This window comes from Cynoglossus semilaevis, chromosome 11 (assembly GCF_000523025.1).
Source record: "Cynoglossus semilaevis isolate Cse_v1.0 chromosome 11, Cse_v1.0, whole genome shotgun sequence".
NCBI classification, from domain to species: Eukaryota; Metazoa; Chordata; class Actinopteri; order Pleuronectiformes; family Cynoglossidae; genus Cynoglossus; species Cynoglossus semilaevis.
In genome coordinates, this window is record NC_024317.1 from 15,100,661 (window position 1) to 15,126,077 (window position 25,417).

General features: G+C 40.0%; 2 protein-coding genes across 6 annotated transcripts in view; one reads left to right on the plus strand and one right to left on the minus strand.

Moving 5' to 3' along the window:
- ripor3 (RIPOR family member 3) overlaps positions 1-19,654 on the plus strand; it is a 30,447-nt gene extending 10,793 nt beyond the window's left edge. The window contains exons 3-27 of one of the 4 annotated variants that reach the window (XM_025059837.1): positions 3,856-3,939; positions 4,811-4,912; positions 6,884-7,036; positions 7,553-7,631; positions 7,752-7,775; positions 7,872-7,925; positions 8,051-8,200; positions 9,797-9,860; positions 9,984-10,027; positions 10,280-10,405; positions 10,641-10,786; positions 12,221-12,347; positions 12,547-12,689; positions 12,846-13,073; positions 13,973-14,051; positions 14,226-14,468; positions 14,568-14,713; positions 14,790-14,955; positions 15,532-15,661; positions 15,757-15,921; positions 16,021-16,185; positions 17,542-17,744; positions 18,426-18,509; positions 18,853-18,943; positions 19,037-19,654. In XM_025059837.1, coding sequence (XP_024915605.1) covers positions 4,815-4,912; positions 6,884-7,036; positions 7,553-7,631; positions 7,752-7,775; positions 7,872-7,925; positions 8,051-8,200; positions 9,797-9,860; positions 9,984-10,027; positions 10,280-10,405; positions 10,641-10,786; positions 12,221-12,347; positions 12,547-12,689; positions 12,846-13,073; positions 13,973-14,051; positions 14,226-14,468; positions 14,568-14,713; positions 14,790-14,955; positions 15,532-15,661; positions 15,757-15,921; positions 16,021-16,185; positions 17,542-17,744; positions 18,426-18,509; positions 18,853-18,943; positions 19,037-19,137 — 3,009 coding nt within the window. In that variant the 5' untranslated portion in view covers positions 3,856-3,939; positions 4,811-4,814 and the 3' untranslated portion in view covers positions 19,138-19,654. Of the gene's footprint in view, positions 1-3,855; positions 3,940-4,810; positions 4,913-6,883; positions 7,037-7,552; positions 7,632-7,751; positions 7,776-7,871; positions 7,926-8,050; positions 8,201-9,796; positions 9,861-9,983; positions 10,028-10,279; positions 10,406-10,640; positions 10,787-12,220; positions 12,348-12,546; positions 12,690-12,845; positions 13,074-13,972; positions 14,052-14,225; positions 14,469-14,567; positions 14,714-14,789; positions 14,956-15,531; positions 15,662-15,756; positions 15,922-16,020; positions 16,186-17,541; positions 17,838-18,425; positions 18,510-18,852; positions 18,944-19,036 lie in introns of those variants that run through there. The other 3 variants (XM_017036968.2, XM_008320896.3, XM_025059838.1) reach the window with 3 other exon arrangements.
- Positions 19,655-21,586: 1,932 nt separating this feature from the next.
- blcap (bladder cancer associated protein) lies at positions 21,587-24,805 on the minus strand. 2 transcript variants are annotated; one of them, XM_008320894.3, is made up of 2 exons: positions 24,701-24,805; positions 21,587-23,409 (listed from the first exon to the last, which is right to left on the minus strand). In XM_008320894.3, the coding sequence occupies exon 2, from the start codon at positions 23,183-23,185 to the stop codon at positions 22,922-22,924; it is 264 nt and encodes an 87-aa protein (XP_008319116.1). In that variant the 5' UTR covers positions 23,186-23,409; positions 24,701-24,805; the 3' UTR covers positions 21,587-22,921. The 2 variants fall into 2 exon arrangements, with proteins under 2 accessions (XP_008319116.1, XP_024915607.1); XM_025059839.1 differs by having other exon boundaries at positions 24,653-24,746.
- Positions 24,806-25,417: the final 612 nt, after the last annotated feature.

Here is a 25,417-nt window from a genome sequence, read left to right on the forward strand (position 1 = left end):
CATTCTTCTTCTTTCCTAACATCTCTCTTCTGTCTCTCACATCCAACAAAAAGCCTAAACATTTTTGAAAGAGCCGACTGGTGAAAGCAGGTTTTAGCACCGTTCTCCAGTCATATTGACAACAGCTGATGTAAGGATGATAGTTGATGCAAAAATCCCTTCGAGGCCTTAAAACTTGAGTTTAGTGGACATTTTAGGAAAACTAATCAGAGTATGGCTCCGATGAGATTGTTCCATCCATCCATCCACCATCCAACCATCCATCCATCCATCTCATTTAGCTGCACTTTCCTGATCTTCCTACAGTAATATTTATTTCTGCCCTTTGACCTTTGCCCCTTATTTAAGAATTGAACAAACAATCTGAATCTAACATCTCCTTATGCCAAGCATTCGTACGAAAGTGAAAAAGTTCAAGTGATTTATTTGTCACTGTGACACAGCACACCACTGCACACCACAAAACGTGACCTCTTATTTTACCCATCACCACAGTGGGCAGTGTGGAGACGGTACTATACTCAGTGCGCCTCAGTGGCTGGTGGATTCGAACCTTTTGGACTCAGGTCCATATCCTTAACCACCAAGCAGCCGCTCATTTAACCATTTATTCTAGAATGGCATTAATTTAAAGATACTAAAACTGCAGCACATCCTCTGGACAAGTTCTATTTTGAGAAGAATATGAGCAGTTCATGTTTATATAGGCGTGTGTGTGTGTGTCAGTGTCAGTATGTCTGCAGAAAAACATAGTTCATTGCCCTGGGGGACATTAGTCATCCATGACCTCTGACCCTCTTCCCCTCAAACGCAGAATCATGTTTTCTGCGGCACTGAGTTTGTCAGTGATGACATGAAAGCTGCAACAACATCTGAAGTGATGATGAAAACAAATCTTTATCAGTGACACTTCCTGTCTCTTTGACAAATCTTAATATCCCTGTATTTGTGTTGAAGAAAATTCCTCTGGAACACTAACACGGATTAAACTGATGAGTTTGTTTGCTGCTCTGAACGCCACGAAAGATGTTTTTGTGGATTATGTTTGTTTGGAATGTGTACAGAATCCCAGAGCGACACTGATACTAATGTAAAACAGAGATGAGCGATAACTCTCTGAGGCAGGGAGCGTGCGGGGTGAGGAGAGGGAGGACTTTAGAGGTGGGGGTAAAGTGAAGAGTAAAATAGGTGAGAAAAAACCTTTCGTTTTCATTATATAGACGAGTGGAGGGTTAAAAAAAAGGAATCAAGTCAAACACGTCAAATACAAATACTTGACATCACATGTCAGTAACTACACACATAAATGACACTAAGTTCAGGTTGTATTCACACTGATCCTGTTGACTACCAACAAAGGTAACCTTAAAGCTATTTATAGCTTTAAGAAATCTTGGCCTTAGGGTTTTCAAACTGTGGTACAAGTACTTGGGCTCCGTTTACTAGCTTTTGCTTTTCTGTTGTGATGAATTATGTGTTTTCCCCAAAAATGTGATCCCCACATTTAAAAAAAACCACTGACGTCCACGCAGCCATGAATGTGTCACACTGATGGAATCACAGTTTCAGGGAGAATCTGTAGGACGAGGCCCAACCTCAGAGAACAAGGGCCGGAACCTGGGCCAATAATAAAGAAGAACTGAGGCTAATTTCACTGAACTGGAGGAGAGTGAAGATCCAATGAGACCAGTCAAACCACACTGTCATACCACACCCTCAGAGAGGAGTGTGTGTGTGTGTGAGAGAGAGAGACAGAGGAGAATCAATTCCTTCTGTTTGTCTTGTGTGTGTGTGTGTGTGTGTGTGAGGGCCCCTCATGCAGGGTCTGCTGCACACACTAACAGTGTTGAGGCCAGTCACACACATGCACAGAACACAGCACCTCCTCACCACATGGGACCCCGTAAATCACTCACAGGTCAAGACAAATTTTTTAAGACCAGCTCTCACCCAGGTTTTCCCTCCAGAGACCCCCCCCCTTATATACACACACACACACACACACACATGCCACCCCCCACATTCTCCCTCACTCAAGGAATGTACCTCCCTTGTCTCACGTTGAATTCCCTTTCAAATAATATTTATTTTTCTCTCCTGTACATCAGTAAAGACCTGCATCTATTTTCCATTCACTTTCCTGTTGACTTTATATCTCATTTCCATCATATTTGGCTGCAGTGGGTCTAGACCGACCTTCAATCAGTTGCAGCTCTCTCCGCTCAGCCAACAGGCTGCAGCGGCTGCACTCACTGAACTGCCTGTCAGTTCCATCCAACAGCGGCTAATGAATCACCAAAAGTGTCTTTTCTTCTCGGAGCTGCAGAAGAAGGATTTGATTTAATGATGGTTTTTGTTGTTCGCGTTTCACAGACAAGGAATTAAAACCTGGTGAAACTGTAATTCTTTCAGTAACCACATGTTCTGAGGATAATGGAATCACAACTATAACTCAGTCTAAACCCGTCATATCTTGCTTTAGAACGACTGAAGACAGCTGGTTTGTGCTAAGCTAACACAGACATCCTCACCTGCACAAAGTCGTTTCTGGAGGAAAAAAATTGAGAAAAAGAAAAAACTTGGACACGAGATGATGACTTTCACAACTGACGTAAAATATTCCTTAACATTATAATGCATGGAAATTAATGGATATTTTTGGAATTTCTAATGTTGCATGTCATATTTGATCCCATGTTAGCGTGGGCCGTACTTAGAGTTTTGTTCAAAAGGTTGTGGGACTCTTTGATGACATCTTACTGAATGTACTCTATCTTTCTACACTCTTGTTTCTGTTTATATTATGAGAGTAACCTCAGATACAAGAATGAGGACTAACTTTGTAGTTCTCACACCACCTCCACGGATCTGTTGCCAGGATCTGCAGTAACCACCATTCTGATTGGTCAGTCCTCTCACTGTAGTATAACAATAAAACTTTGACTTTGTCACATGTAAAATATGTCAGGCTTCCCCTAAATTAGGTCACACTGGAACTGGACCCATGGGAAATGTCCACTATCATCTCAGATGTCATGACGAGACCAAGTGCGAATAAGAATACTGTAGTTCTTCAGTACCAGGGCAGGGTCAGCCCAAAAACCACACAAACTAGCCTTAAATGTTTTCAGCATTTGTCGGTGAATCTGTTTTTCATCCTCCTTTAGGAAAGAAACTTCCAGAACATGCGTAAGACACTGTATGTGCAAACAGTACCTGACAGATAATGGAGTGAACCAGCAGAACTCTGTCTGTGTGTAAATATATGTACACATATATACCTCTCATCAGACCTGGTTTCTCCATCTCCCTGGTCTCTGCAGTTGCCTGGTAACACTGTTGGTTTTGGCTCCAGAACAACACAGTATTTTACATTCTGGGTCCAAATGTTTTTTTCTAAACTACTTACACTGGAAGCACATTTGGCCCACAGAGGCTGACTCTACCAAATGGCCTTTACGTCCATTTATTATGGCTTTTTAAAATACAGTACTGTGCATCAGTCCAACCACCTCTGGTTTACATGTTTTACCCAACATGAGCTCTAAGGTCAAATTGTTTGAATTTCACTCATGTAAACTTACATTTAGTTCGCACAACATCAGTCCATGGCTTGCGGGCTGGACATCTGACCCACTGATCATGACCAGTAACACATATAGGGTTTTACTTTGATGCAAAGCTGCAAAGGAAAGAAATGTAGATGTTTTCAAATTAAATCTTTACGTTATTTGAGTATTCCTCTTTAGTGGTGGTCTAATAATGGGTCTGTATCCACATCCTGCTTTTTCCACACATTTGAACAGTGAATACCAGCAGAACACAAAACACTTATACTCAGTAATCTGTCCTTAGCTTCAGGGTGCTCACAAATGAGCCTGGATTCAAACTGAAAGCCCTCTGGTTTGAGGAATGCCAACTGAGCCGCTGCCACAGGAAGTAAGAACACCCCGCAAAACCCACACATAGAGTGCCCTCAGTCCAACCAGGGTGTGAAGCAGGAACACTGGTACTGTTCCACACTACTGCTGTGCTGTATCTGAAGGGAAAATGACACATTTAAGCTTGAGCAAAAAACTTCAAATTTCAGACTTTGCTCCTGAACCCCAAACTCTGACATTGAACTCCTCAGTACTCCAAAGTACTTCATACTGTACTGTTGATAGTTCACTGTCCTCCATCTGGACCAATGTCTGCACATTGTGTCTGTTTGGAGATGTTCCTCATTTTAATGTGACCCACAAAGACATGTTTCCTGTTTTTGACCAGCTCAGTGTTAGGGTGGTCTTGTTGATGTGAACGTCTGCACATGTGCACAGCAAAAGTAAAGAAGGTGTAAACAGACGCCCAGTTACCACATACAGCAACGAGTGAGAATAAGGACTGTATCTGCCCTTGTCCTGCTCTATAGACAAGCCCTACAGCATTTAGCCGCCGTGTGGCCCAAGCTCAGGTCTAAACATCGGAAGAAGGTCGGAGATACGGCTCAGGCGGACAATCACACGTGTCATAGCTGTTCACACACATACATGCCAACTCCACACAGAAGGATCTGAGACTGAACCACCATACTTTCCGCTATGTAGCCAAAACACAGTGTTTTTCTGTATAAATAATGAGGAGGAGGAGTCACTGCTTCATCAGTTGAGGGTTGTTAGAGAGCTGCAAATTAAACATTAAGGAAGCATGACACTGTTTTTTTAATCCAAATGACTTAGGTCATAAAGAAATACTGGATATACTGTATTATGATGTTTCAAAAATGGTAAAAATCAAACCTGAATCAAACTTTCTCTCTCTCCCCCATCAGCAGGATGTCAGTGAAGCTGCGATTTGACTCTCCTTCCGACAGCGGTGTGATTCCCAGGAGCCGCTCCTTCACTGGTTTCACCTCTCTGAACGCACGACGACGGTGAGTGACAACCATTCAGACAATGGGTCTGGAACAACAGTAAAGCAGATGGGAGTTTTCATCACATGACCTCAACAAGACTGTTATAGAATGTTATATTTTTAAGTCTTACTGGATAAATGCCCCATTTATTCACAAACAAATAATGCGGCATCTAGTGGAGAAAAGTCATAATAAAAAGGGCCCGAAAACACTGACTTTTATCCCAGAAAAGACAGAAATCCCTTCTGAAATATGGCGTCAGTGCAGGTTCTCCATTATAAATACATGCAGTCAAATGGGGGAGTTAGACAAACATAACATTCAATCAAGAGGAGACATTGGAAGATACAGTATGACAAAAATGTGACCACGTGAAGAAGACAATCAGTCACCAGCTTGTGGCACAACGCGGTAATACACTACATGACAAGAAACTGACAGGGATCAAAATGTCACCATCTCACAATACTAATGAATTGGGCAAGATGGTCATGTGACAGCTCCAGTACGGCTCCTCCCAAAATATCTACAACACTGTTGTAATTAATCACTTCATACACGTGAAAAATCATCTGCGTTGAACAACATAGCTAAATAAAAACAGAATGTTGTTTGATTCTGGAGAATACGAGGATGAAAAGAAACTCTGGGAAATGGTAGTTGTTGACAGATGTTGTCCTCATGTCGTCTTCTGTGAGTCTTTAAATGAAATTATTTACTGTATAGTCAGTCATTGTGTTTTTTAAGATTTAATACAGTAACAAAAAGTGTCATTTGCCTCATGGGGGGAATATATTGGGCAAATCTGTGAGATGTGTGTTTGTTAATGGGGAAGAGACTGAGAAGAAAGAACAAAATGTCAAGTTAAAAAAGGGCATTTACTGGAATGTACTTCCTGTTTGTGTGTTTCAAAGTCTCTCACACACACACCAAACGTGCGTGCACACACACATGGGCAGTTATCCCACAAATTCTAGAAAAAACCCTTTTACAGCCAAGTCCATACATTGTGTACACTGACATTTTGTAGTCGTTAGATACATACACAATATCTATATGTTACATATAGAGACACATTGATATTTGTCCTGTGTATTTCAACCATCAACCCATTCCATATCTTTATCCCTGCTCTAAGATGACCCTAATTCAAATCCAGGTCCAAAAAAGACTTTAAACCTTGAAAACACACTCACTCAATGAGAGCTGCAAAGTGTCCCCACAATTAGAGCTATACCAGACTACACACACACAGCCAGTGGAACTGCTGTTATAAAAGATGTTTGATGGTGAAGGAAACGTGAAAAGGACTAGGGTTCAAACACACACACACACACACACACACACACACATTCCAGGAAAAGCCTTTTTGTTTTTACAGCCAAGTCCATAATTACATCTTAGAAAACCAGAGGTTTATTATGAGAGACAAATGAATTTAGTGTTAATTCCACTGGATTTATGTGGTGTTTCTCAGACCTGGCAGCTTGTTAGTCAGAGACACTACAGCTGCATGAAAACCTGAGGCATTCAAGACTGGAGTAAAGTAATTACTTCAGTCTTGAATGCGACAGATTTAGAAAATGTCGTTGAAATGTTAAAGTGATTTTTTTACAAAACAACATGAGGATGTTTCAGTGGTACAGTATTTACCTTGTGAATACAGCAGCCACAATGGGTCAATTGTTTCCCTTATAGATTTATTTCTGCAAGAATTAAAGCCACAGATTTAATGACGGTCTGCTTTAGTTGTTTGTTTGTTTTTTACCATGTTTAATTCCTATTCTATTTAACTGTATGACTGGTTACACTGGGAAATAACACTGTAACTTTGTTGTACGATGTTTTGCTGCTTCAACGATTCTGATTCTACTCAGGGCCTGTTGACATTCCTGTCGAGTACATGGGGATATATTTGTGACTGTAAAGACAGACAGGTGCTTCTACAGCATCACTCATTCTAAATCATCTTTGTCACTGTCTCTTTAGAACGTCGTCGATGAGGAACTCTCTTCGTTCTAAATCGACATCAGGCAGCAAACCTAGGATGCACCTGTCTCCTGTCAGGGGGGGAGGAGGGAACTGGTCTCTGCAGCCGGAGCAAGTGGACAGGGTTTTTCAGGCGCTGCGTAAAGGACTCAAGTACGTAGACCAGAGGGAATTTACATTGTTGTGGAACTACTGCTGTGATTCACCTGCAGTAACTGTGACCAACTCAACAGTGTACAAATTCACAACAGATGGAAAACTCTGAAAAAAAAAAACTGACTTCTTTAGGAAACTACAGTCTGAGAGACCCATCAAGATGAACAGTTGACTCTATGAAGCTACATTTTCACTTATACCTTTGTATATTTTTCTTGGCATTATTCCATTGTAATAATGCCATTATTTGGATTAGTAATTTAGTGATATTTTGGAATTTTAATTTATCTCTATAAATCATGATTAATTGTAGTTAAAAAGCATCTACACTGTGATTAATCAGCCCTTGTAACTTACGAGTGCCTTTAACACAGAGATATAATAAACCTGTCCATTTCTGCGTAGTTGTCACGGCAATAACAATAAACATGCCGTAAAGTGTGGCTGTTTAACCACTGATAACTTTTGGATTTCCCGGTGAATGCAATGATTCTGTGATGTGACTGTACACAGACAGTATCTGGAGGGTCACCAGGCTGAGATGGACTTCCTGGTGTCACAGCAGAGAGAGACCAAGAGGAACTCCAGACTGGTGAGGAGACAGGATGGGGGAGGGGCTGAAAATAAACTTAATGTATTTTCACTTGTCATGAAGCCAATGATGTAATCAATGACAACAGTGATGGTGATGATGTCATTTCTTTGTTTGCAGGCCTTTCTCTACGATCTGGAAAAGGTAATCTCTTTTCACCGTGATGTAAAATCCTTCATTAATCAGTATAGATCCAGAAGAAGAAGGGACATCAAAGGTTTCCTCTGTTTGTTCTCACAGGAGATCAGAGCACTGGAAAGACACATACGGCGCCTAGAATTTCAGATTAGCAAGGTAACTGTGGAGGTTTGAATGGAGAAGCTGATGAGATTCTCGTCAGTCAAACTGATGATGTGAAAACTATGCTGCTGGTTCACTGATCACTGATCGATCCGTTGCTGTTCCTGACCTCCCTGCAGGTGGATGAGCTGTATGAAACCTACTGCATCCAGTGGAGGTTGTGTCAGGGGGCGGTGAACATGAAGAGAGCCTTCTCTCTGTCCCCATCCACCAGAGCCTCCAGGGACAGTCTGCTGGAGCTCAACCGTAACCACAGACACAGCCTGCAGGTGCCGTTATTACTCAAAATGACTACAAACCAACTATAGCAGTGGTTCTCAAACTGTGGTACGTGTAACACCAACGGTACGCGAGTGCTCTCTAGTGGTACGTGGGGAAAATTCATATTTTCACATTTACATTTTCAATTGAATAAATCTGAAACATACCAGGCACAGTTTATACAACATGTAAACATAAACATCTTTCTGTTTATGTTACTATATTCTGTTTATGCTAGTATATTCTAATGTTGGTCATCATGGTGGTACTCAGAGAGCTCAGTGTTTTCTCAGGTGGTACAGAGTAGAAACAGTTTGAGAACCACTGAACTTTAGCATTTCTTCAAACATAAATGACTTTGCCATAACTCATATTTTTATTCAAGTTGAATTGTTAGAGCTGGAGAAGTGGCAAGAAAGTTGCTGGTTTGTGTCCTGACTCAGAAACTCAATGTCCAGTTGTTCTGTTTTTTTCCCACGGTCCAAACACAACAAGTCCAAGAAAAATGACCAGTATCATAAAAAGGCATAAAATTTATATGTGAATTGTAAATAGTGCGGGACTTGCAGCTGTGACCACTTTTGTCAGACAGTAAACCAAACACGTACTCACAGAGGCAGTGTAAGAATCTCCTTCTCATCCCCATAAAACAGAAGATTTTGTTGCCGCCTATAAAACCAAACTGTGTCGTTACCACAGAAGATGGTTGACGGTAGATATTGGATTTTCAGTGATATTTAATAAGTAAAAGTTTGTCAGTGACAGATCTTGGATGTGGTCGTCCATCATCTCCACAGAGCTGAAGGCCCGCAAATGGTTTAACTGCTGCCAAAAGAAATAATGTGGTGTGTGAGTCACTGCCTCACACTGACGTTGCTGTTTGTAGCCACAGGCTAAGAATCAACTGGAGACAACTCATTCATTCAACCTCTCCTGTTTACGTGTCTGTCAGTCGTACAGCACATTTCTCTGTAGCTTAATTCTTTACATCTGGTTTTGATCTTCTTTCCTCTTATTTATTTACTTTTCTCCTTCATAAGATCCCATTAAATCAAGGGTCTCAAAATCTGAAGAGGTTAAGACGTAGGCCACTGGACTGTCTTGACTTTAGAAGACAAAAAAGGGGTCTTCGGCTCTGTTGCTTCTGTAACTTTGATATGAGTTTCAGCATAAATCATTCTTTCAGACAAAGTCTCTTTTTTCCGTCCGTGTAAAGAATTCCGTCTTCACCTAGTTTTCTTAGATATCGTGTGGTGGAGAGTTGTCCATTCTTCGTATAATTTATTTATTGTCCTTACTTTTGTTGCGTTGAGTTGTCAGGTACTGAAATGGTGTTCTTTATTATGTATCTGAAACATTAGTAAAAACACAGCCGGTTCCCTGTTTTTGTTGCCTTTGTCATGAATTGAACTAGCAATTGACATTGTGCTGGGATTTTGCTCGAGTTAAACACAGAAACCCACAAAGGCTCCAGTGTTGGTGCTCAGTACATGAACATGACCTTTAACATCAGTGTGAACAGGCGTTAGGTGAAAAGGCATTTATCCAAAGATGAATGGATTTTCTCTAACATTCCTCTTCTAACCGGTCGCTCCTCTCTGCAGGACATGTCTGCAATGGAGGGAGAGCTGGAAATCCTTCTTGGAGAGCTACACATCAAAATGAAAGGTGCATACACACACTCTGACATACACACACAAACATATACACAGTAGTTGAAGTAGTATCAGAGCCCAGTGTGTAGCTCATGGGTTATTTTCTAATTATTGAACATGTGTTGTGTGTTTGCAGGTCTGATCGGGTTTGCTCGACTCTGCCCTGGAGACCAGTACGAGGTGAGTTTCCTTATGTTTATGTCAAAAGACATAAAACAGATGTGGTTGACAAAAAATTTTTTTTTTAGCTAAATCAGTGACGACACTAGAGACAGAAGCTGATTTTAAACCGATAAGGGCGTCGTCCTTGTCTTTCTAGAAGGTTCTAGATGTTCAATCTAATCTAATCCTGAAGCAAAATAGCACCGTCTTAATCGGTAAACATGCAGATGAGGTTATATTTGTTGTATTTGAATCGTGTCACATGACCAGGTGGTGGTGCAGCTGGGTCGTCAGAGGTGGAAGATCAGAGGCAAGATCCAGTCTGACGACACACAGTCCTGGGATGAGGAGGAGATGATCTTCCTGCCTCACATATATCACAACTTTGAGATTAAGGTCAGCAGATATAACAAGAGTGGACAACGAAACAATTAAAAAGATAAAACATTTTCACAACTAAAAAGAACGGGCTATGTGTATTTTAGAATACTTATATTTTATAGTCCTGTTTAACTGGTATAGTTGTATATTTATCTTTGTTTTCCCATGTTCCCTCATATTATCTAATATAGTTCAACACTATAGTAATACTCATGTATAGTATGACTCAATACTTGCTGCCCTTTGTCAGGTGATGGAGGCCAAGGGTTTGGGTTGGCTCCTGGTTGGCATGGTAACATGTGCGAGTGTGGACTTTTTCGTGGCGAGGCCGCAGCTGATGTTGGTGGACATCACGGAGCTGGGAACCATCAAACTGCAGCTGGAAGTCACTTGGAAGTAATAATGCACTGACCTCACATTCACACTCTTGTCAAACACCGACTGTCTGTGGAAATGTTAGTTTTGTTGCTACCACAAATTCGGCATACTGTGTGTGTATTCTCGCGGCTCCGCTTCCCCCCATAAAAAGTGGATGATTGACAAAAAGGTTCACTGTGCTCATTCCGCTATAAAACAAATGTGCCCAGGAGCTGAGAACGATGCACAGAGTGAACTTTCTTGTCATCCAGCATTTTTATAAGCAAGAGACAAGGAAAACAAACACACATGCACATGGCAATATATCAAGGCCAGCAAATTTATTAACTTCATTTTCATTTATTGCTCGATTAATGGATTTATTGATCATCATCCCAGGCCTAACTCCATGTTGTGTTCACAAATTTGGTTAATAAATCAGATTCTGAAATGTTTCCCACACACATGTCACTGTTCAACTGTTCAATCAGTGACACAAACACACACACAGCAGTTGAAGTATGCGCCTGAGGTACTCACAGTACTGCGTCAAGATGGTCAATATTCAAACACTGAAAACAATTGCATATTCTACATATCATACTGCAGAGAAACCTATTAGAGAAAAGAGAGCCATCTGCAGTATTTTCACGCCTTTCTGTATTTTATGTGCTAAAACGCATGACTGACAGGTGCAGCTGCTCCATAAAATACTGATTCAATTTTTTTTTTCACATTCCTTTCGGAAAACAAAGACAGTAGACAATAAAGTATTTTCTGTCTCTCGTGTGTAATAATGACATTCTTTCATAACAATGAAATGAGTTTCCATATGTAAAAAGCCAGTGACAACAAGAACAACCTGCTGTTTTCTTCATTCTCTACCATTTTTTTAAAATAAAAAACATTTTCTTCAGCTCTCATTCACAACAGTCACATCCCAGAGAACAATGTCGTACTTGTTTCACACAATCTTGTGTTGTTTTTTCCTCCACTTGATTTTTAAAGCCTCTGACAGCATGAAAGTTGCCACATGTTCTCGGCAGTCAAACAACAAAGACGGTGAAGTGCTGGATTATTTTAACCCGACAGAGAGACAAACTCCACAATCTGCTGCTGCTGTCTTCGTCCTCCACCTTCTCAGTGCCTCTAATCTCAGCCAGCTGTCACTAAGCAGCTGATTGACTGCAGAGTGCACATTTCGCACAAAGCTTTGAAAACGTGCACAAACACATTTGAGTATTTTCCCCTGGTCTCGCAGCAGGTACAGATGTGAATAAGTCCGCAAAAAGTTCAAAAAATGCCAATAAAATGCAGCGATACTGTGTGGAAACTAACAACACTGGAAGTTAGGACTTTATAAATACCAAGTTGTGGTCATACAGTGGAGTATGGAGTATTACTTAAATTGTACAGGAGGTGGTGTTGTCAAGTTTGTAAATGTTTGTGACACGAGTGTTTTTGCATCAACAGCCCATTTGACAATGCTGAGAAGATGAGGCCACTGTCTGTGAGCAGACTCTCAGTATCCAGCAGGAAAGGTTCAGTTTACAGTTGGACAGCACCAAGTACACCCTCCTTCACTGAGAAGTATTACATAGTGAGTATACACAGACACACACATGCACACACACTACTCTTCTGTGCTTTCTAAGCTCCACATAGACAATACATAGCCCTCGACTCTAACCTTAATTCAAATCTTAACTAAATCTTGAACTTCATAATACCTCACTCACAAGTAAATATATAATTACAAAATGAACATGTCATTTTTGTGACATTGTTTTCCTTGTCAGTCCCTGATGCGTGAACTGCGAAACCAAGAAGAAGGTTCTCTCCCGTCACTTGTGTCTAAGAATCACCACAACAGAGGAGGTGTGTCTTTGCTCGGCTACCTGTCCAACCCTGTCCACGGCTCCAACAGTCCCTACACCCCCAGGTATGTAGTCAAGTCATTATATAACTATAATTAGTGTCACAACATTTGACTTTGGTATATAGTTATAGCATATGTTACATCGCTGCCCAAATAGAGCATAGAGTGTATGTGTACAAAATACATATTATAATACAAAGTATAATAATTCTTTCACAGTCTAACACGGGCCTATAGCTTCCCCTTCAGTCCCAGTCAGGGACCCAGTCTGGTGGGGAGTCAGACTCAGCTCTCCATGGGTGAGGAGGGATTCATGGACAGCTCCATGGAGGAGAGTGAGAGAACAATGATGGATGAGAAGAAAGATGAGGAAGAATGGACTGGAGTGATGGAGAGTCCAAAAACAGCAACAGAAAGGACCACAGGACCGATACGTGCCCTGCAGAGGTGACACCACCGTCGTAGTTTTGCTGATGAAGCCTTTTCAGTTGGCTACAAGATTTTAAGTGTTATAGTTGTGTTACTTACGATATTAAAACGTTTGTCCTGTTTTCACTTTTCTCTCATTATGACATGATTGTTTTAGAGCAGGGCTGTGAAACTGATTTATGAAATTAAAAAATAGAAGAAATAGCACAACGCAAAGTCAGACAGTAGTTCTTAGCAATATAACCTGTTACGTGCTGAGGCCAAACTGACGCCACACACTCTTGCTGCTTGGGTGGTATTGTCTCTTGTTCGGCAACTGAGTTATGTTACGACAACCGGGGCAATTTTTTTTTTTTTTTTTTTGTTGATTGTACCAAATATGAAAAATACATTTAATTTTTTTAGACGCCCCTGTTTTTGAACATGTGTTAGATGAGATAATGAATTAAGCTGAAAACTGAGGATACGATGTTGATATGTGTTGTGGCGTGTGCACTGCACTAAGTCAATAAACAGAGAACTAAATGAAGGTAACAGTTTTTTTCTAAATGGCCTGTACACGAAGGCCTTTGTCTATACCTGTGCTAACATTCATAGCCAGTAGCTCCAGAGTTTACAGATCAGGGAACTGACTGGTTTGTAGCTAAAGTCAGAGAGGAAAGGTCGAGACAGGTTGGACATGAAGGAAAAAGGAAAACAGGAAGACCAACAAGAAAATCCAAGGATAAAGGACATGAAGATGATGATGTAACTGTAGAGCAGGCAGGCATTTGGTGAGATGGAGAGCAGACAGCCGACAGAAGAGGAAGTAGACCGTGTATTTTCTACTCTACCTGCACTACCACTTAAAACCATTCACTGCTGCAATCTGTACTCCCTTTAACGTAACCCCAGTGATGTATTCCTCTCTGACACAGGTCCAGTACTCCTGACATCCTGAGAAAAAACATGGCTGCAGACTCAGATACTGAGGCACAGAGTAAAGCAATGGAGCAGGTAAAAAGCCTCAGAGCCTCCCGTCCCACTGATCAGCCCTAAAATTAAAACTAGTGACATGTAAAATGAAAAACTATGTAAGTGGTTCATAGTATCTTAAAGGAAGTGAAGCAGGGAAAATTGGCAAGTGTAAGGACCTCAACAAAATCATGAATCATTTCCTGTTTCTATCAGGATTCTCATGATTCCACCCCAGCCTCACCCTCTGAGACTCCTGCTGCCTCTCCTTCTCCATTCACAATGACTTCTCCCACATTGGGGAGATCAGGAATGAGTGGTGCTCAACGCAGGGCCCAGGCCCTTAGGCTGGGAAGCCTGATCTCTGAGCTGGAGAAGTTATTACAGAATCAGAGTCTGTCAGAAAAGGAGTTGAGAACCCTGGATCACCAGATACTACACCTGGCCACCATACTTAAGGTAACTGACTATAAATACAATGGTGTGTTTTAGTCAATACCCTCAGAGATGTCCCCAGAGCTTCTTTCAAAACTTCAGTGAAGTCGTTGTCCTCCACAGAACAACCTGTCCCTGTTGAGACGTTCCTCATCAGAAGAGACTCTGGCTGTGGAGGAAGTCCTGGGCAGCTTTGACTTCTTGTCAAATGACATTAACGCAGATGATGACACATCCTGTTTAGGCAGCCTGAGACTTAAAGATAGTGGGTAAGTACTGGAAGAATCCAGCTTGACAAACGTGATCTAATGCAGCTCAACTGTACTTTGTTTTTCTCTTCTCCAGCCTCGGTTCTTTTCAGCAGAGCACTCTGAGGAGCCTTGGCCTTGTCTCCCAGAATAGTCAATCCGTTTCTGAAGAAGAATTGATTATTGCTCCTCTGACTTCAGGGAATTGGAGTCTTGATCAAGCTCTGGAAACCCACTTGGATTTATGTGTCATCCTTCTCCAGGTACAAACAGTTCATAAGACATCTGTTTGTTTGTCTTTTTTTTTTTTTTAAACAAAAAGGTTAGGCAGATACAGTGTGCTAGAGTAGGTATGTAAAAGGCTTAAAAACTTCATGTCACGTCTCTGACAACTTCAGAGGAAAGACTGCTATGAAATGTCACTGCAGAGTGGAGGAGCTCCAATCGAGGCACTTGGTGGAGGTCCTAAGGAGTGTCAACCCATGGTTTGCTGTGGATCTCCAGTTTATTCAACCTTAAACATTAACTTACAGTTGCGTTTCAAAGCCATTCTGTGTAAAGTTCTAAGGCGTTATGCAACATGTCTGCAGATGTTAAACAGATGGCTGTTCCATGTAGGATTGGCGTCAAAAAATGAACTTTGAACCTCAAATTTTCACTGAAATTGATCCTAGTGGCCCCGGCTTTGAGATCGGGTTGATATAAAACCCTTGTCTTGGATGGAGCCACAATGTTCCATTGGGTTGTACTGTTATTCTAGATCAATTAAAGATATACTTTTCAGTGAACTAACGAATATGCTTCTTGTATTTCTTTCTAATTTCTTATTTCTTTCACAGATGATACGAGTGACCGACTTCACCCCCTCAAGGAGAGACCTGCTGGAAGAAATGTCTCTTCAGGCTGAGGTTCTGGACAGAGTTAGTTACCTGCTGCTGGAGAAGAACGATAATATTTCTGCTTGTGATGGTTGGTTGAAAATTCACGATTAATTCCATTTATAGAGTTTTGGTTAAAAAAATGCTATCCCTATTTTTCACCTACTGTTTGATTTTTTTCAACAGTACTTCCTAAGGCCCACAGAATGAGAGATATTCTGTTGTTCTGGGAGGACTGTGTGAGCGACAGCAGTTCCTTTTTCTCTTGCGACTCCATCAGCTTCACAAGGGCACTGAGGAAACGTTACACGCACAAAGTGAAAGCCAAGCAGCCTGGCCAATCAGAAAAAGGTAGCTCAGCAACTTCATTCTTTAATGTTGACCGTTAAGACAGCCTGTTCAGACAGCACTACGAGCAGATAAGAATTAAGGTCTGTGTCCTCTCTGCAGTCTTTGCTCAGCTTCTGCAACAGGTGCAGGCCACGAGTCCCATTGTGCCAAGCCCTCGGCAGGTCTGCAGCAGAGACAGAGTCACTCTCTTACAAATGTCTGTGTATCTGAAACGCTGGAGCATCCAGAACATGGGAGATCACATCTCACGTCTTTCCAAAGAAGGTATGAAACCCAGCCAATGGTATGAGGTAGACAAACATTTATTCTAAGGAAGGGGTGTCCTTATTTCTTCCGGGGGGAGTAATACTGTAAAACACTGCAGAGACCAACTGACCTCACTAGAAACAGGGCCTATACTGGGTTCCCTCACGTCCTGGAAAACCAATGACAATTATAATTGCTCCAGGTGACCTACAAAGTTGTTTCTTCTTCCGTATTGTGAATAAATGCACGTGGATTATAAGTAACAGAACGTCTGTCTGGTGTTCTGTTAAGTGGTTCTGCAGTATGGCTTTTTGATCACATTTTTCTTGTATTTTTAAATGAAGTAATAAAGTTGTATTGCTTTTTGTGAGTGTGTTAAAGATAGTTTTTATGGTTTAGTCGTGTGTTATTTTAATTATTTTTCAGCTGAAAATGTGAAGGGACATTGTTAAGGGATACTTTGAAGGAAAAACATGGGAACTTTTCTGAAGGTGCAGTGTATTAAAAAATGAGATAAGAGAACATGTTTCATGTTTGAAATCAATTAGAGATGAATCATAGCCATTGTCCAATTAGACCATGAGTTGCTTGACTTTAAAACATGTGAAAATGGGACATAATTAAACATGTGTTGATTAGGAGATATGTTCCTTCACTTCTGTATTTATGTACAGTGAGTGTGAGTGTACGTGAGTGTTTTGCATTTGAGTAATGTGTCTCTGCTGTTAGTTCATCTAGGGAGGCACAAAATTTGAAAACATTCCAGGAATTCCAGCGTATTAAAAAAAATCTGGACCATCTGTCAATGTTACTGTCACTTTGTAGTTGGTGTGTGTGTGTGTGCTGCTTTTTCGGGACAATTCCTGGCATTGTTGCTTTTTTATGGCCAGTACTGAGTCTCAGACTCTTTTGTGATGCTTTGGTTAAAGTCAGGATGTAGAGTTTAGTTTGTTACAAATAAATTTAAATCATTGTAAAGTAAAACATCTGTTTGTTACAAATAAATTTAAATCATTGCAAAGTAAAACATCTTATGAAGTTTTCCTGGTAGGGTAAGTCAACTTTAGTAAAATGAATTATGTCTATATAAGAGATAAAAGGGTATCGATTAAGCTCATGGTGTTAATATCTGTTTAAACTATTGTCTACATTTGCACAGCATGTGTGAAACATCTGAAAAACAGATTTGGGGTCTTACATTTATCCAAGGACTAGTCAGAGCTCGAATAAAGCTGGCATATGATTTTACTGCACTTTGAAACACAAAATAGTGGACTTAAAAATCAAGGAAAATCAAATAAAAATTGTAATCTTAGATCAGAGATAAAAGAACAAGCTGCCATTGTGATCGTCTGATTTTCACTCTTTTCTCAGAACACATTCTGTCTGCCCTGAAGAGCCCCAAACGACGGCGAGCACTAAACAAAATGAGGGGGAGGACCTTCTCAGAGCTCCTTCCACTTAGATGTACACTGCACACTATCGCTGCCCTGCAGGTCGACCCCAACCACAAAGTTTGCAAAGCTGCTACCACCTGTCTGTACAGAGCTGCAAGCTGCGAGGCCTTCAGGAGCAAGGTACAGGAACCTGGTACTCAGATACAACTGGTTCATTTCATACAGCTAAGTACAAGACTGGGTGCTTTATACGACTGATCACATTTATCCTGGATATTGTTTTGTCGTTCTTCTGGACTTTTTCATTCCCTTATTATTAAGGGCGTTCTTCTGGACTTTTTCATTCCCTTAAAGGAAGCTTATTATTTAGGGGAATGATTTTCACAGTTGACCCATTTAGGAAACACCACAGTGAGTGGGAGAGTTTTTGATAATTGCTGAATACAGCATGTTCTGCCATGACCGGGATTACAACCCACAATATAGCTGCCCAAAAACCCTAGTATGAATTACTATTTGGGCCGGGTATTCTTATGAATCTTACAATTTAATATAATTTTAATTCTTTATGTCACAAGTTAAACTGATGAGTCACCTTATATTTTCATATAAAGCATCAGCACAATCATACTAATACTAAATATGTTGCACAAAAGCAAAAAAAAACTATGACAGCACCCACACCTGCCAGGGGTTATTAATTAACCAGACAATCAACATAATTGCCATATATGGAACAATATAAAACAGCAGAGTGAGGAGACAGAAAGGCAGAAAACAAGACGGAGGAAAACTGACATTGAGGTGTTAGTGTCTGATGTTAACAGTGTGAAATGTCTTTGTGTTCCGCTTCTTCTGCAGGCAGTTATTTACTACACTGAGAGTCTGAAAAGCACTGACACTCAAATCCAGCAGAGCTCCTGTCTGGCTCTGAAATGCCTCCGGGTGAGTGACAGACATCACAACACCCACATACTCACAGACATGTACTGTAGTTTCTATCAGCAAAGATTCTTTACACACCTGCTTAATAGCCCTGTTCTAAAAGTTGGTTTCTTTGGTTCTTTACCTTTAAATGGTAAATGTGGGGGAGGGATTACTATGGTCACATACTTTTTGATATCATATGTACTTAGGTATTGAAACTGGAACCCATGTAGTAGACAGACACTCTGTTCCACTACAGCAAAGTCCACTCTGCACAATATGTATCGTTAAATATAATATGTGTAGATTTAGGTAAAGAAATACTTCACATGATTTAAATGTTCAAATATATCTGTGGCAGGCAACAGAGAGTGTGGACCACATTGCAGATCTGTGGAGATCAATGGATGAAGATCTATGTAGCACTGCCAGAGAGACCATCCTCTCATTTGGTACAGAGATAAATGTGCTTCTTCTCTGCATGTTATCCTTTCACAATTTTTTTTTTTTTCAAGGATTCAACTTTTTTCCTAATCCATCTGCAGGTAAAAAGGGATTCCTGGCGTTTCAGAAGATGGACCAACTCTACACTGAGATGCAAGAGGAGGCTTATCAGAACCGAGAGACTGAGATCACAATTCTATAGGAAATGTTGTGTTTGGATTCAAGTAAAGTTTTGAAATATAACAGGATGCAACGTGAAGATGACAGATGGAGTGTGAAGGAAGTTTGTGTCTGAGCTTGATGAAGTGGAAGATCCACTGAATGTATGGAGAAAGAAACATCTTTCAGGAAAACATTTGATCATTAATTTCCTGGTGGTGAGCAGTGGGCATCTGTCCCAACATGACTCCCCTCTTTCATTTACTTTGTTTAAAAGCATTACCTCCCCCCCGATCCTGTGAACATTTAAATTGCCTTTTACAAAGTGAACTGATTTCAGTTTATTGTGTAAAGTTTGTTTACAAAGAACAAAATCAGTAAACAAGATGTTTTGTTTTACAGCACCATGTACTTATTTGACCAGAATGTGTGGGATTTTTACAATATGGCTTAATGTGCAAACATTGAAAACATTAAAGTAAGTTTTTATAACTGTGTGATAAAAGAAGTAACACCACATTTTTCTTAGAAAAGCCAATAAATCCAAATACCAACATTAACAGTCTTAGTGGACACTGTGGATATTTTATTTATTTATTTATTTATTATTATAAAAACAAACCCAAGCACAGAAGCTTGGCTACCGACAGATGTCAAAGAATTTATAACAGCGGCCTCCAGCAAGTGTGCATTTATAAGTATTTTTTAACCAGTGTTAATTTAGACAGCCAATTCTGATTTAGTTGTCTGACTAAATTTTAACTGTGGCCACATTATAATATATTACATCTATTATTTGGTTCGTTAATATAGTTTAAATTACAATGACACAAATTATTTAAAAAAAGAAAGAAACACACATCCAATAGTGTTGAAAGCACAAGCCCAAGGTTTACTCACTGATGGGAGAAAGTAAAAGGAATTAATGCTAAGTGCTTATTGCAAATGACACACTATAATTTAATTTCCTACCAATTCAATGTTAATTACGAAAACATTGACATAATTTAATCTACGTAGTTAAATTGTATTTACCTTTGGCGAATAGTGTCGAGTGGTTGTCTCGCATGTGGATGTATTTCCTCCTTTCACCCCATTTTCATGGTATGCATAAAATGCTGGCAAGCCGACATCCACGATGACTCACTCATTTTCTTCTGCAGCCAAAATGATCCCACACGGCTAATTTAATACACTCTTAGACGGAGTAACTCTTGCATTTCCCCCAATCAGGCCTCTCATTTCTCTCATGTGGTCCCTGCAACTTGCAGGGACCATAAACAATGCAACACGCCAGGGTTGTGTAACTTTGTTTTCGTTCCGTTTGAGTTTTGGGCTTAACTATAGTTCGTCATATTATTTTCTGACGGTATAAAGGAAACGTTACAATAAATTAACCGTAGCGCTGAATACTGCACTTAACTGTAATATCGAGTAATTGTAACATCCCGGCTTTGTACTGTATTGTTATTGTTTTGATAATCTTTCAATATAATTGGATATCCGTCCACAGCTTCCGCCCGCTGACCAAACATTGCTCTTTTTTTGGCTCTTGACAATTGTTCTTGTATGCATTACGAAATGAAGGCGTATTGAACTTCGACCTTGACAGATTGTATTCTTATTGTTTTCAATTAACATGCGTCAAAAAGTGTCATCTAGCACAACAAAAAGATAAAGTGAAAAAAGTCCACATTTAATTCCGATTACACTGAGTAAAAAAATGAAAATAATAAATCAAAACGACTTATTTTTGTACAAAAGTGAAATACTCGTGTTGTTCAACCTCTGCAGGAGTAAATATAAGACAAGAGAACGTTCATTCAAGTCATTTTATTCCACTATCCTCCACCAACGCTGGTAGTGCCCTCTGCAGTCCATTTGCGTCATCAGCAGTTTGGGAATGGCACTGACCCAATGAACACTGTGTGCTTGCAAAAGGATAAATTTGGATGTAGTCAAAACAACTGGGAACTTGTCCTACTGGGTAACCAACCTCAGTGTTTGTGAGGTCAGTGAAATGGCCTGGGAAGATGATTGTCATCAGTTAGTCTGCAGGACAGTGACCTGCTGGGTTTGTTGCGTCAACTGAGGTCACATGAGTCATGTCAACATCATCATAGAAGGGTTTTTATGTTTGCACAGGAAATGCATAACAACAACTCACTGTGAAATGGGACTATAAAATAAAAGAAGAAAACACTGAACAAGAGTGCAGGGGGAAATCATAAAGTTGTAAGATATGTTAGCATATTAAAATGTGTTATTATTACCTGGTAAACACTATTAAAGCTTATGGACAGGATTTGGTGTGGCGCACACTCATGTCATTTATATATCTATATAGACACATGTATATATATTTATATATACACATATGTTTGTGTATATATACATATATGTATGAGATAAAAGCTCTTTTTATGTTCTTTTTATGGCCCCACTGTTTCCTACATGTCATCTGAATATAGATCCCGCAACGGAGTTTGACAAAGTGAGGGGAAAAAATCTTTATTTAAATTAAAACCAAAGCAATTATGAAGCAGGGAACACATTCTGTGCAGATACAGAAAGTCAGACACACCCGAGTAGGTAGACAGTGTGAACACCTTACCTGTGACTGACAGCTTTACATAACACTTACAGCAGTGATAGAACATCTTCTGCACATCTGAAGAACAGAGAAAAGTTGGAACTATTCAGACCTTGCTCTGCCCTATATTGCTCTTTGTTGCAAAAAATACTGACCCTCCACCCCCACACACTGCTTGTTTCCAAAAGAATCACCCTTTGTTTTACAAGAATCTCCAAGTTCTGATCACAATCATCTCACATTAGACAGATCTTCCACTCAACCAACTCTTTCACAGAAACACACACACAATTATTTTATATCCTTTGGAAACTTTCAGCATTTTTCTGAATCTACTAAAATCTGAATGTGAACTTACTGTATGAAAGGTAAAAACTAAGGTCAACCCATGTGTGATTTAAAAAAAAAAATCACATCATAAGTCTTAAACAATGTTGTTTCTGAGGCAACATGAAGGAGACGAGAGGCATGCGCAGCTGCAGAGCACGCAGGGTAATAACGGGACAGTTACTCAGCAATATTACACACTATGAGGTGTGTGTGACAGAGAGAGAGTGAGAGCGGGCTGCACTGCAGCATGGTTCACAGCATGGTCATTGATTGTCCAGTGTTTTGGTGTGCTCTCAGAGTGTGTTTATAACATTGGGACTCATTCAAGCTCCATCTGCCAAGTTTCAGTGTGGGTGGGGCTTTGGCAGTCTGAGGTTGAGTGTTTCTAATAAAAGTGGAGTCTTGTAAAGTATGGGGTAGAAAAAGAATCACAGGATAATACTTCAACTTAAAACACAGCAATCACTTGACAGTCGTAGTCACCCGTTCATGTCCAAACAGTTAGGTTTTATACTGTCCAGTTGTCATTCAAAGGTTGGGAAGAAACAGCTAAAAATGTTTAACTTTCTTTCGGCAGGCCAACACATCCTTTACGTCCCCCTCCCTTGTATGTGGCATTACTTCTCTCACTTCAAATACAAGTCTTTTGTTTATTTTATTTTTTTACAGCATGACAATCAAACCACCATTACCAGCCCCTGTTAGCATCCTGCAAAATGGTATAAGAACTCCCTGAACTCATTCCAGCAGTCATTGGATGCCACATACGCATTCCCACAAGTGTAGTTCATCTCCGCCTTTATCACATGGCAGTATCACTCCACAGTCATTCCCAGCAATGTTATATTCAATCCTTCGCCACAGCTCACCATCCCCCTTTATCTCTTCCCTCAACTTTTCCCTCCTAGGTCCCGACAATTGCTGGGTCGTGGGCAGCATCCGGCAGTGAGGCATCCTGGCAGTGGTATAGGAAACAGTTGCCCCAACAACTGTAGCAGATAAGGAAAAGAGCAGCCAGGAAGACCAAGGCACAGATGGTACAGGGTTTCCTCTCCAGCAGGAAGCTGAGCAGGTAGAAGCCCATAAACATGGAGTGGTTGAACCACAATGCTGGGTTGAGTGGTTTGGGTATGAGCAGCACAGGGAGTAGCCACTGAAGACAATACATTTTGTCTTCCTGAAGTTAGAAGAGCTTTGGCAGGAGCTCTATGTTGGGCTGTTATGGTTTATTTGAGGTGTTTGCAAATGATATGGCAGGTTCAGGGAAGAGGTGGAAGTGGTGTGATAAAGTGTCAAAAAAGGGCTGTTCCAGAAGGTGGATGAAGAAAGATCTATCCAACAGAGTGGGAGAGATGGTGCACGGACTCAGAAGTTGCTCTCATCAAATCGTGCCTGGAAATGACAAAAAAAAAAGAAGAAATAAATAAACTTTCATCATTTGGATTGAAGTCTAAAAAAATGATCACATCTTAGAACAAAGTTGATAGTCCACTCAAAAAAAAATCTGTTTTCCAAGAAGAAAAAAATTAATAAAACTAATTTTGTTGATCACCAAAGAAACCATAATTGGAAATCTCCTTCTGTTAATCTTTGCTGTTATTATCAAATGACTAGCACCAATTTTGTCCAATTTCAGACACCACTGTCTCACATATGACTAATCTAAGTTCCACCCTATATTTCAGACTCGAGTGCATGGATTACTTCCGTGTAAGGATCAATTCCCAGCAATTTAGCTTTTGGGCTAATGGCAACCGGTATCTCGAATGACTCAAACAAACTACACCTAAATATCCGCACGGAAATTCAGCTATGGAGTTGGTCAGGTTAGAGCAACGTGTTTGAATAAGAAACGTTGAGCAGGCAAGCCTGAAGGACAAATAGTTAATGTAAGAAACAGCTGAGAGCTTTTCCTGGCCACCATTAGCCTACTCCACTTTGTTCAATATGTTGCTATAACTAGCCAGAGTTATTAACAGCAACGGCGAGTCACAATTGGCTGGAGCTAAGAGCTAACCTTATCGACCAGTAAAACACGCGGTTTGGTCTGTCCCACTAACCTGACATTGTGCCACTAACTTCACGCTATAGTGATGGTGTGCTATTATTTTTTATTAATATTACAAAACATTCACTCGAGTCTTTTTAACCAATCGTCCTCCTTAAACGTAGACGTTCAGTTTTTCTGTGGCAGAAAGAAAAGGAAACGTACCACCACATAAATTAGTTAGCAGTTTTGTTGTCCAGTATTACTTCACCGCAAAAACAAAAAAAATCGACTGACGTGAATACAAAAAATTGTATTTATATTAAACCAATGCAGTAGGTGGTAAAGCGTGCCAGCATTATATGCTTAATGTTAAAGCCTCGTGTTCAGCTTTCGTTAATTAACCAATATACCAAAACATTTTAGTGACAGTCAAACAACGTCGACGAGGAAATTCTTATAATATGTATTGAAATGGACTGGGACTTTGATTTATATTACGCCTGTATTTGTAAAGTAAACAACAGCTAGTACAACAGGCTAACTAGCATTAACAGCCATAAAACAACAAAATATAAGTATTGCACGAGAATTTCAGAAAGAATAAAAGTCAAAAATTAAATGTTCATACAAATAACAGCACTTAACATATAAAGTTAGTTATGATATGATGTGGTCAACAAAATACAGGCAAACCTGTCATCCTCTAGGCTCATTCTACCACAACAGACTGCGTACGTCGCTGCTAGCAGGCATTATCACGAAGGACCCCTGCTGCAAAGACGTAAGGTAACCTGTCATGTGCCTGAACGAATTTATATATATTTTTTGTACAGTGGCGTGTTGAATGAACCTTCAGTGTGAATTTATTTGTATTTAATACACAGCGTTTGAAGTCATTTGATACCCCAAGAAGATATTTCTTCTTACCATGAAATGATTTCAGAATTATTTTTTCTAAACACTCAGAAGTTGACTTTTCAGTCCTTTTATTTAACCAGACACATCACAAAACTATTGATTCTATATCTACTATTCATGGTACAATTTTAGCAAAACGACAAACATGATATTAAACTTGGTATACTCGTGGAATATTGAAATGCTTCATTGGGAATTTATTGCTTGATTTTCCAAAGAACTCCCATCCATCCATCCATCCATCCATCCACCCATCTACTTATGATTAAGCATTTATCCAGTAACTCAGCGTGTTTATGCTTTATATATATATAAAGGAAATGGAGCACAATAATTTATGTTATGTCCAAACTTTATTTCTCACAACTCATTCCATCAGCAACCAAAAACATTTATTCAAATTTCTATTGATACACATTAAAATATAAGAAAATTAAAAACAATCAAAGGAATAAAAAACATGGATTCATGAAAAACATGCCCAAAGAATTT